The sequence below is a fragment of the Ixodes scapularis genome, unplaced genomic scaffold (genome assembly GCF_016920785.2).
Source record: "Ixodes scapularis isolate PalLabHiFi unplaced genomic scaffold, ASM1692078v2 PGA_scaffold5__190_contigs__length_132052651, whole genome shotgun sequence".
NCBI lineage: Eukaryota > Metazoa > Arthropoda > Arachnida > Ixodida > Ixodidae > Ixodes > Ixodes scapularis.
Genome location: NW_024609880.1, coordinates 22,789,131 through 22,801,670, shown reverse-complemented (window position 1 = coordinate 22,801,670; position 12,540 = coordinate 22,789,131). Strand labels below are relative to the sequence as shown.

The window sequence follows — 12,540 nt, the reverse complement described above, 5'->3', positions numbered from 1 at the left end:
TTATCTTTGGCATTTGTACCTGCTGAGCGAGAGTTCATGCAGCCGACGCGTATCCTTGAGCGAAGAGCTCGCGCTTGCAGGGTGATTTGCAAGACAAGGAGCTGGGACGCAAAACCTAAACCGACACACAAGGCAAAAAAAAAAAAAAAAATTGGAGTGTGGGTATGTTTATAAAGCCTAGAACTTGGTCTGCCTCAACGACCGACGAGTCTCCCAGCTGCAGATGGGAAATTTAGCCAGTGCAGTACAACCGCTAGCTTGGGTCTTTACGTGCACCACGCAGTAGTGATACACGAACGCACGCCGGTACGATGCTCATCCAGATCGAAAGGGGCAGGGGTGGGGATCGGACCCAGGATCCCTGGGTTCTTCAGCGCGAGCTTTCGCTCCACGTGCTCCGAGCTGGTGTACGCTCACCCAATCGGCCACCGATCTCCCTTCGAATAAAAAAAGAGAGAAGCGTATAAACAGTGCGAATACTTTATAGGAGCCGAGCTACGTTTCGAGCGGAAATAAATCGGTGAAGTAATATCTTTATGGCGCATGCCCTTTTTCGCGCTCGTGGCATGGGTACGGGGCTCGTAGGCGGTTGCCCTCAGGCCACGTCCCAGCGAGTTGCGGGCCGTATGCGGTCCGAGGGCCACGTGTTTAAAGGGGCCCTCCGGAGCGTTCTGCGATGGTCTATATATGGCGGTAACTCAATCTATGGGTCCTAAGGATCCTAAAAATCGTAAAATTACAGTCATGCGCGGCGGATTTCCCTATTAAAATTGCTATCAAAGTCCCCGGCACGCCCCCCTTTCTGAGATGACCCCGGAAAACGGGAGGGGCATCTCTTTACGCATCAGCCAATGGCAATCGAAGGATTCCAGTGTCACTGCGCGTCACCGACCGCCGACCCGCGGAGGAATCTCTCCAACGCGCGGACCGTCGTCAAGGGGCCCGGACCAAAGTTGCCCGGACTTTGTGCTCAGCATTCGTCGTTCGTCGCATCCCACGGTCGCGCTATGGACCTTTCGGACCTAACGTCTCTAGAGCTCGAAATCCTGGAACGGACAGCTGACATGGGTGCCATATCCTACGATTCGACCCCGATGCGCGACGTCGACGAACGCAGCGCCGCGGGCACCGACTGTGGCAACGACGAACGGCCGCGCCGCGGTGAAGCGAGTCCGCAAGAGCTGGAAGACGCACCCGACGATGGAACCGGGCGGCTTGGGAACACGGACTGGTACGTGGTGCGCTCCATTATACCCCGCTTTAATGGGTAATTGATGCGTGTTTTCTGCGAAGGTGTCTATGTGGTTCCTGCGCGCCGATGGAGACCGTCGTCGAGTGCGTCTGCTGCCGCGAATACCCGGCCGTCGCACGGAAGCAGCAGGGCCGGCAGGGCTGCGTAACGGGCCACCCGGACTTCGAGGCCCTGTGCCTCAACCCTGAGGTGTTGAGGTTGGCCTACCTCAACATGCGGCACTACGGGCAGCAAGGGATGGGCGCAAGTGCCAGCGAGTGAGTACGATGTCATGCTTTGCGCGTGAGCAAACTCACCATGTCTCGGTGAGGACCGTGCCCTCGGCAACTACGTTCACTGTCCGATTCACAGCGTACATACGTACTTGTAATAACTTGTTGTTAGGCTAGATGAACGTTTAGCACCATCCTGGGAAGCGGTCGATGAATTGTTTGTGTTGCCGATAGTGAAATTAATCATAACCCCCACTGTCCAGGCGCAATATAGCGCTCCAGGGAGGCTTTCAAGGGACTAAATGAGAAGCAGCCTGCCTAGTTACCACCCAGTCATTTGTTCAATACAGAAACACGGACACTTCCAACTGCTGTCCCACTATAAACTACACATATTCTTATATGTTCTAAACGAACTGTTCTGACGAGACCGCCCTTTTCGAGCGTTACACTTCTTCCCGTTAGGCCAGATCATGGAGAGCTATTTTTCCTTGCATTTACGGTTATCAGTTTAGATATGTCATTTTCTTGCTCTGTTTAGATGCAATGTTATGCAACAATAGCACTATGAAATATATGACAGTCACATGGCCTCGTCTCTAGTCGAGACGGCCTCGTCTCGTCGAGAGCAATAGAAGGCGACACCTTGGATGTACATATGCTTTGGCGTTGTCCCCATGCCCAATGCTCCCTTACCTCCCTCTTTTTCACCCTTCTCGACCCTCTGACTAGGCAGGCTGGCTCACCCCCCCCCCCAGCTTCAACTCGTTGATACACTACTGCTCCTACTGGTACAGCATGTCCATGCTGTACCGGGTGAGCACTGGTGGCCCCAATCAAGCACCGGACTATGGTGTAACTAATAAAGGTTCCCTCTCTCTCTCTTTCTCTGTCTCTCAAGAGAGCAGTGGATATCCCACACGTTTGGCTTTGGCGCAAACGACAAAGATAACGCAGTCCGTGTCAGAAACCCAAGTCTGGCTTGCAGCTTGCTCAAATGGTGTCTCTGAACAGAGCCGAATTAGCGCCTGAAGCCCCTCTACAAGCTCGCAGAGAGCAGGTGGCCGCAAAGGCTTGAAAGTCCTACTTTGTCAACGAGAGGCGAAGATTAACTCACTCCCGAGATTGTATTCGTCTCATGCAGTTTCCTTGCTTTTCTGTCTTAGCATAACTCAACAAAGGGTGAAAGCTACTGCCCTTGTGGGCCAGTCTGAGCGACGGAGCTAAGCACGTGCCAAAATTCCACAGGAGGAGTACTTGAAGACATTACGTTGTCACATGCATTGTTCTTACACGCCCCGATTGGCTTGCTGATGCCGTAGCTTTTGCATTTTCCCAAGTTCGGAAAAACGAAGAATTACTGTTTCCAGATTCTTTCCTGCTAGCTTCATGGACTGGACCAGCACTATGCTACAGAACAACACTTTTGAAGCAACAAATAAATAAGCACGAAGTTATCATATTGACGCAGTAATTCGCAACCGTGTTGGGGAAGGATGCTCCAGTCACTTTGTTTCTCAGAGCTAAGAGTTCAGAAAACTGCATACACCTACTTTATCTTGCATGCACCAATGCCTTGTTGCTATCTTAAAAATGAGCTTAGCAAGTGCAGCTAAGTTGATGCTGGGCAATCTTTTTGAGAAGAAACAAACACCAACTGCTTCAAGTGCACTGTCAACGTCGACAGTACAGTTGGCACCTTCAGCTCAGACATCCTCGTTTTTTTACCTGGTCTAGTCTCTGCGTGTGACCTTCAAGCCCATCAAAACAGGGGCCGATATCAAAATGACGAAAATCAAAATGTAAAGGCCAAACATTGAAACGTCGAAAAATAAAATGCCGAACAGCAAAACGCCGAAAGGTGAGAATGCGTACATATCTGATCGCCATATTTGGTACGGTATTGGCAGATGCTAGCTGCACCAGTGTGTTGGAATCATGGAAGTGTCTTCTGCAAAATTAGGAGCATGAAAAATGTGCAAGCTGCGCTCGAAGACGATATCGAGGCAGAAATCAGATTAGAACCTCGCCATCTACCACACAAGAAGCAAAGCATGCGAGAAGAGAGCCTGACAGCCGCTTTGGGCAACTGGGACAAGCTCAACATCCTTAGCTTTCTTTGGGAAATACACACAAACTATTAGATCATATTCAACAAACAAAGAATTCCTCTGGCAGAACAAATGTTTCTTCCACTTTCTCAATCTAGAACCCTGTAGGTTCGTGTTGAACATAATATTTTGGAATTGTTTGGTCTCTGGTACCGGGTGATTCGGCTAATAGAGATTTCGGCGGTTTGTTCTTTCAGCATTTCGATAATGCATCCTTTCAATTTTTGGGTGTCCCAAGCGAGTGCAATGTTCTCTGGTCAAAACAATCAAAAACTTGAGAACGATGACATAGGCACAGATTGCTGTTGAGTCCATGGATGCCACTACGTCTTTCCTCTAGAAGGCAAGTGGAGACTTATATTCCAACCCTATCGGCAAAAGTCATATTCTTTACTCCAGTATCCAAATTGTCAGAAGGGGCTTTAGACGGTGTTTGCATGCTTTTTGGTCAAGAAACTACACAAAAAGGCAGTCATTGAAGGCTCATTGCTCTGGTTCGTGCACCGTTTACAATGCAATGGCAATGCGAACTAGAAACCTTCCATTCGCCCAGCGATGCAAAGTATCCCCCCTCCCCCCCCCCCCACACACACACCAGCAATGTAAAACACCCCCCTGAAACAAATTTCTGGCTATGCCACTGCAGGCCATGCACTCAAAAAAAAAAAAAAATTTCCTCCTTCCCATACTATAATTGTCAAGGCAGTGCAGCCATATGGGGGGCGTACCATACTGATTTACGATTTATTTTTCCGCAGATATTGTCCACTTAGGGGTCGGTAGGTGTGTCGACCTCCTCAACGTAGTCCCCCTGGAGACGAACGCACTGGTTCTAGTAGTGTGGCAGCCTTTCCGTTCCGAGACCACTCTTTGGAAGTGCTTCGCACCCACGCCTGGACAGCCGCTTCGAGTTCACCAGTGTCCATGAAATAGGGTCCTCATAGGTGGTTTTTTTCATGGTGCTGAATGGCTGATGGTCACTGCGGGCTAGGTTGAGGGAGTACGGTGAATGTAGGGATGGGCATTGTCATGCTGCAAGAGCGTACCTGCCGCCCCTTTCCCTGGCAGCTTCTCGTGAATCGCGCAATCACCTGAGGGTAGCCACATACGGGGCGATGTTGATGGTGGTGGCCGGTTACATGCAGTCAATGAGCATAATGCCCTCCGTATTCAGAAAGCCACGCGAGGATGTCTTTGCGGACATTGATGACTCGGAGGCATCTGTCCAGGCGTGGCTGAGACACACTTATAAACAGTGCAGGAATGTGATTGCTGCGCCAATTGCGCCAAACTGCACCAAGGGGCTAACTTTGCTACATCCTGCTACATTTCACCGAAATATGGCTAATCCGTGCCAAGCCTGCGCCAAAGAAGCAATTTTGGTCGCCTTTCATAAACGAAACGAAACTGAGAACCGTAATTGAGCATGCGTAAGCTAGGTCGCACAAGACGCCACCCGACACAAAGTACCCTATATTAATCGTCTATTTGGTCTTGCATGATTTTTCCCCACGTCTCGCGTTTCGTGCACTCGTCGTCTCAGGAATCTCGTCTCGCGTCTTTTTTTTTTTTTAGCGGTAGACACGGGCGTGTGCGGACTCTCAGACGTTAGTGTATCGGGTGCCAAACATGCCGTCATGCTGTGAGACAAAACCACGTTTTTGCGCGGCGGGAGTTACTTTTTGAGCTGAAGCGCTCGCGCGACGTCGTGTGTTGCCGTCCCCACGTCGCTGCAGATATGGCGCTTACTAAACTGAAACGCATCGACATTCCTGCTCTTGTTTAAATCATACGCTGCTATAAAAATCCCTCTCTAACTCAATGACTGCTTGGCAAAGTTTTGATTACTTAGGTTTTTCCTGGTGGGCTTTCTTTCGAGAGGGACCCCGGTACGTGAAAAATCTGCCGCAAAAGAAAGTTGGTGAAGAGAAGTGAGCTAAAGCAAAGAAGGCAATGTCTGCACGCTGAACCCGCACAGCGTGCTTGTTTGTCTCGAGTTCAGTCGTTGCACGAAGCGCTCCAAGAACTTTTTTGACCTTGATTCGCAGTGTCTTGCATCGATACGCTCAGGTTCTTTTTTTCTGTGATTTAGCCTGTACCTCGCCTGCCGGCCTGGCAAGCACAAGTCGCTGGACTGTTTATTGTCGTATGCTGGACAGTTACATTTTGCATACTATTTTGGGAACCATGCAGTTGGCGACGGAGCGCGGAGTGGCATGGTTTCGGTTTCGGTCGAACAGCCGTTGTCTCCGCCCGCGCGACGAAGCACGTGTAACTGCAAGCCTGCCGAAGTTGCCCTTACGTGCATGTGAACATCATTGCAACCAAGGCACCAGCCGGGACGCTTGCAATGCGTTGTTTTACGTTTGCTTACTTTTTTTATAAAAATCTGCCACGTCAAGAATTTTGGCGGTGCCAGAAGAGTCCATGTGCGTATGGCAGCTGCCTAATTTGCTGTGCCAAGAGCTGCACAATAGTTTGTGCTCACTTGATTGTCACAAGGGGGGACGCCACAACAGCCACACTTGCATCTGCTCGTTTTCTCTGTCGTAACTTTGCCGGCATCTGACAGCATGACACTTTGGCTCCCGTAACATATTTTGTTGCCACTTTGGGACGGCTTTTGGTCCATGGGAGGTATATAGGGCAGTAAACACCCCAGTCAGAGACATGTCAAGGCGTCCTGCCCTCCAATCCTTCCTAGCTTCGATCCCTTAATCCCCTGATCTAGTTGAAAAGCCAAAATCTCAAGGTGGGGTGATAATTATTGGGTGTCTGGGTCTTGATTTACACTATTTTTGGATGCAGATACCAGACACCCTGAAGCCGGTGGATGATCATCTCGACATGTTCCTTGTGGTGCCAGCAACACTTGCACCGCTGGTGTGGCATTCTTTGCACGCTATGCTGGGATAGTTTTTTAGGGGTGCCATGTCTGGACAGCTTATTCAGAAGCAGGCTGTCGTCGTCGAGATCCATGCTTTTTTTTTAACGGATGATGTTGCAGTGCCCACATGGGTGAGTATGACAGAAAGGATTCGAGATTGGAATAGGTCACCAAACAGTATCGCATCATTTTTCGTTAAAATATTTTTCTAACAACACTATTCATTGAAATAAACACTGAAATTCAAAGTTTCTCGTGCAAGAATGGGGAGGCCTGGGGGTGCTCATATGTATCCCCACTACTCTGATGATAGTAGTGTCACCTCTAAATCAACACAGCATAATGGAAGACATATCGCAGTCTAAAACGGGAAAAAATGTTGATATATGTGTCTTGCAGATGCGTATATGACCAAATAGCAAATGATTGCGGTGCCCTGAGCCCTAAGGTATTCAGGACCAATAAACACATGGGGGTGGTAGCAGCTGTCATGGCAAATGGAAGCTGTCAGAATGACATGTTCGGATATTGACACGGATTGTGTCGGAGAGACATGAAATCACAACTGCTGGAGCCACTCCAGTATTGCATGAGCACTTCAGCTCGTATGTTTACACCAAAACTGTTCTGTGCGAGCTTCATAGAACACTCATGGCCAGGCTGCTATTCTCAAATCCCTAATCACCAGTACCAATGCCAAGCTTCGGCAGTGCCAGCAGCACTTTAGACAATGTTAAATTGGGACGTTCTCTGATGAGTTCACATTCCCTGGCACTTGTGTGCAGGAAACCTTTGCAGTAGGTGTGTGCGAATATTGGTTCAAATTGAATAGTATGTTTGCCATAACCTTTGCGCTGCAAAGGGAAGCCGATGCAACCGGCTCTTTTTGCGCTGTTGATGCTAGAAACGACAGTGCACTATTTGATTCAAACCAATATTTGCACACCACTGCTTTACAGGCTTACGAACTGCACTGTTTTGTCCCAAATTAAACAACATCATATGGGGAGCTTTCCACTGTTCTGGATGAATGGCTCCCATTCCCTCTGGCCAGTGCACATAATTTTCATGTGTCCTTCCCAAAACACAGCGATGCAATATTCGTCACCAACACCAATGACAGATATTATCTACAATTGTGAACTGGGACCCTGTGAACTTATTTTATGTATCATGACCACGCAACAGATATTCCTTCCTTGTTAATTCCGGTGTATAACTGGTTGTTGTGTCGATTGGAGTTGGAGGTGCGTTAGGAGAACCAAGGCCTATAGTTTTTTTTTTTTTTTTTAAACTCTGGAGCATTTAGAATGAATCTACAGCAGTTCACTTCAATTTGGCTTCCATGTCTAGCCCATCCGACATGGACTGCCAAATAGGGATTCTGCTATGTGATAGCTGGAGTGGACGTAACAGAAAAGCAGAGTATGATTACATGCCTAGAGAAATGAAAACAAGTGTAGAATTTGCCAACAGAGTGATAGGCTTTGCTTCTTACATCCAATCTCTGTCATTGTTCCAGGCACTACAGATTTGCAGCCTACAGGCAGTGTGCCCTGTGGCTGTGGAGCCGCTTGGGAAAGAAGAATAGGCGGCCCCTGCCATCCTGTGTTGTCAAGACAATTAGGGGCAGGTACCCTGCTGACGTGTATGCGGGCTACAGGGATGCAGAATAAATTGCGTTGACCTAGAGACCACGCAACCCCCTTCCCTTGTCTCTTCACCCTCCCTGCATGTGTGTGAAGTCGCTCGTAGCCATGAACGGAATCCTCTAAATCACGTGACCTATTATCTACGATATCACGTGACCATAACTATGATCACATGATCGTAGTCAAACCAAAGCCAGTGCACCTACGTCACATTCAGTCACACGACGAAGCCGCCTCGGTGGCTCCGAGGCGAGAGTGCCGGCCTACGGATCCCCATGTGGCGGGTTCGAATCCCGGCCGAGGTGCCTGCAATCTGATAGAGGTATATTGCGGAGAAGGCAGCTTGGTAATCGAGCTTTCGATTGCACGTCAAAAGATCCCCAGGTGGTCGAAATTAATCCTCGGTCCTCCGCTGGGGCGTGCCAGATGCCCGTCGTTGGTTTGGCACGTAAAACCCCCAAATTTGATTTGAGTCGCACGACCGGATTGCTTCATTTTCCTCCTAGAATCCAAAGGCTGTCATCAAAACTACTAGGGCGTGAGAAGTGCTCATTTGGAACACTAACCTAAGCAGTAAAATTTGGCACCCACTAATACCATTTTAAAGTAAAGATAGAAAAAGCACCGATGTCATGTTCGCACTAACAGTGTTGTGCAGTGTACTTCTATTTTCTTCTGGATCTGTTCTTTCAAATGGAAAAACTGCATATAACATGGAAAAATCTGACTGCATGAAGCTACAAGATGCTTCCCTACATCAGCCGTCTGAGCGTGCCGGTGCGATGAGGCGAAGAAAGGCGAATTGCGATTGCTGCAGTTTTCAGAGGGACGTGGTCGATTGTTCCGAGGGTCTGGATGACGACGTGGCTAACATGACAAACAAATGACGTTCTGCTTGGGTGACTATAGTCCACTTCAATGCAGCGAACGACGGAGAGGAGGTCGCCTCCTCTCCAGCATTCGCTCTACTAAAGTGGAAAGAGGTGGGAGGAGCTTCCACTTCGTTCTTGACCTGTCACCGACTATAGGCATGCTGTAAATTGTATTACTTTTTTTATTTAGAATTCATTGCCAACCTACATTTCATTACTGTACTCTCAACATGTGCTCTAGTATAGACTTTTCCAGTCCAAGCCTTCTGCGAAATCCTTTTTTTACTTGGCTGTGGAATGCTTTTTGAGCATGCACAATAGATCCCCTGCATGGAATATTCTATGCCTCCACAGCCCAGTTACCCTGGATTTTTCCTCCCGGTGGTAAATAGGATCTGCTTATATATTTCAGTGAATACTACGATTGTTAGTTTATATTGTCGTTATAATTGGCAAGTATACCCTCACATCATGCAAATACTTTGAGGAAATGGCACAATTTCGGTCGGGTTTTTAGTTAGGCATAGTGCAGTATTCTAGTTACATCGACCCATGTATTGACCTCACAATGCAGAAATCATCCAGGGAATCACAAAATTAGTACTACCATCGGCATCACTTGTTTTCAATTATGAAATTATTTCCTTTTGGTCATGCAAATTTCTACACCTTCCAGGTTCTGGTACCGAGAAGTCAAGTTGTTGGAAAATTAATGCAGTTTATTTCAATCGTAAGGTTAGCGAATGTGCCTCACTTATTTGCAAGCAGGTCAATAATGACAGAAGACAAATGTTGCAGACGGGGGGAAAACCGTGGTGTAGACTGGAAAATGCAGCACTGTTTTTAAATTGCCATAAAAAACTTCTGTTAATATTTCCAGTGTTATATGCAACCACCCCACTTATGTTATTGCTGCATTACCAGCCTACCTCCTGGATGAAAACCCCATTTATTGGAAACACGGGCGGGCTGCCCCGCCTCGGTGCAGTCTCCACAGCATGTCCGCTCATCAGCACATGAAAAGAAAGATGGATAAGGCATTGTGTTACAGTCTTCAGAAAAGTGTCGGTTGGGTTCCGAAAATACTTCAATTTTCTAAAACTGCTGCGATGGGCTAAGCTTGTGAACTGGGGATGGGATCTCTGGTGCAGAACTACATGCTATTCAAAATAGCACTTGATCCGCCTTCATTGTGGTGTGCCCACAATGAATATGACAATACGGTCACCGATTTCCTCGATCTTGAAAGCTTGCACAAATTATAGCTAGGATCCTGCGTTCTTGAATTTAATTTTTTTTTTTAGCAAAATTAGAGGGTGTTTTTTTGTTTTTTTTTGTTTTTTTGAACCATCAATTTGGAGCTTCCATTTATGTACGCAAAGTTCGGAGTCTTTCGGCATTTTCGATGAGGCAAATGAAAGGTAGAAAACAGCACTTTGGGAATTTAGTAAAGCAGTATTTTCATATGAGAGCGCCGTATTCATCTACTGTCGTAGAGGGCCTACCTCATTTTTATTATAAGGGGCTACATGGCAACGGAAGTTGACACTGCAATAAGAGGAGAATTGCAAAAATTGTTCGAAGATTCCGGGAAATATAAAGACTGGTGGGGGACCGAAAAATTGAGTTTTTCAAATGAATCTGAATCAGCAAAATTTTAACGGCTAGTGTTTTTTGGAGTTTATCAGGTTTATCTGAGAACGCAGAACCCTAATTACAGCTAATGGACTGGGAAGAATTATAGCACTGGCCTGTCCTCATCTCCTAATTCCTCTACTGTTGGCACTGATGTGCCAACAATAGAGGTGCACCATGCTGGGCTTGAAAAATCCGGCTTGAGAGGGCAGGTGCCAATGCTTGCATCTCTCCATTACGCTTGATCGTGGCCCTAAAATCAAGCATTATCAATAGAGGAGATCTGCATTTCTGTGAAAAATGATTGCACACAGATCTAATGTCCTCCTTACTGTCGGTCAGGGTGTCCTAACGGAAAACAATGATCTATTTTGCAGCTCGGCTGTTTTCTCTTGGGTCTGTCTGCTTGCATTCGCCGTACGTTCTGCAAAACAAAGCGGTTATTGCCTACCATGGTAGTTTTCATTAGGACGAGGCTCCTGTGTGCTTACCACTGGCAGCATGAAAGATAGAACCAGGTCTTTGCTTCCTGCTGCTGTCCACCTCGTTGACAGACTTTCCAGCCAACAGTGAAAATTCAGACTTGCATAATTACATTCCTAGACATTCCAAGTTGGGCTAGATGGGCGTTCACACTGAAGTTAGTGTCGTCCTCACCGCAAGTTGAGCTGTAGCCTTGAGTCTCGCTGTTTGGTGACTTTTCTGTGAGTCCGACATTGCCACCGGCTAAAGTTCCTTGCCCTCTTTTGAGATAGGCATGCCATGACCAGCTTGATTAGGCCCTAAAATGGAACATTCTCATGAGGAGAGATCTGTATTTCTGTGAAAAATGATTGCAGACATATCTAATGTCCTCCTTACTGTCGGTCAGGGTGTCCTAACGGAAAACGATGATCCATTTTGCAGCTCGGCTGTTTTCTCTTGGGTCTGTCTGCTTGCATTCGCCGTACGTTCTGCAAAACAAAGCGGTTATTGCCTACCATGGTAGTTTTCATTAGGACGAGGCTCCTGTGTGCTTACCACTGGCAGCATGAAAGATCCAACCAGGTCTTTGCTCCCTGCTGCTGTCCGCCTCGTTGACAGACTTTCCAACCTACAGTGAAAATTCAGACTGTTGCATAATTACATTCCTAGACATTCCAAGTTGGGCTAGATGGGCGTTCACACTGAAGTTAGTGTCGTCCTCACCGCAAGTTGAGCTGTAGCCTTGAATCTCGCTGTTTTGTGACTTTTCTGTACTTCGACATTGCCACCGGCTAAAGTTACTTGCCCTCTTTTGAGATAGGCATGCCATGACCAGCTTGATTAGGCCCTAAAATGGAACATTCTCATGAGGAGAGATCTGTATTTCTGTGAAAAATGATTGCGGACAGATCTAATGTCCTCCTTACTGTCGGTCAGGGTGTCCTAACGGAAAACGATGATCCATTTTGCAGCTCGGCTGTTTTCTCTTGGGTCTGTCTGCTTGCATTCGCCGTACGTTCTGCAAAACAAAGCGGTTATTGCCTACCATGGTAGTTTTCATTAGGACGAGGCTCCTGTGTGCTTACCACTGGCAGCATGAAAGATCCAACCAGGTCTTTGCTCCCTGCTGCTGTCCGCCTCGTTGACAGACTTTCCAACCTACAGTGAAAATTCAGACTGTTGCATAATTACATTCCTAGACATTCCAAGTTGGGCTAGATGGGCGTTCACACTGAAGTTAGTGTCGTCCTCACCGCAAGTTGAGCTGTAGCCTTGAATCTCGCTGTTTTGTGACTTTTCTGTGACTTCGACATTGCCACCGGCTAAAGTTACTTGCCCTCTTTTGAGATAGGCATGCCATGACCAGCTTGATTAGGCCCTAAAATGGAACATTCTCATGAGGAGAGATCTGTATTTCTGTGAAAAATGATTGCGGACAGATCTAATGTCCTCCT

The 12,540-nt window shown here is 47.4% G+C and overlaps 1 protein-coding gene and 1 long non-coding RNA gene across 2 annotated transcripts; one reads left to right on the top strand and one right to left on the bottom strand.

The window, feature by feature from the left end:
- Window positions 1–919: 919 nt before the first annotated feature.
- LOC115312447 lies at window positions 920–6,518 on the top strand. Its single transcript, XM_040214712.2, has 3 exons — window positions 920–1,231; window positions 1,294–1,509; window positions 6,384–6,518. Exons 1-3 carry the CDS (start codon window positions 1,008–1,010, stop codon window positions 6,397–6,399), a joined length of 456 nt encoding a protein of 151 aa, XP_040070646.2. The 5' UTR covers window positions 920–1,007; the 3' UTR covers window positions 6,400–6,518.
- Window positions 6,519–9,778: 3,260 nt separating this feature from the next.
- LOC121837969 lies at window positions 9,779–11,272 on the bottom strand. Its single transcript, XR_006078373.1, has 3 exons — window positions 11,113–11,272; window positions 10,954–11,045; window positions 9,779–10,874 (listed from the first exon to the last, which is right to left on the bottom strand). It is a non-coding gene; the product is annotated as an uncharacterized LOC121837969 (long non-coding RNA).
- Window positions 11,273–12,540: the final 1,268 nt, after the last annotated feature.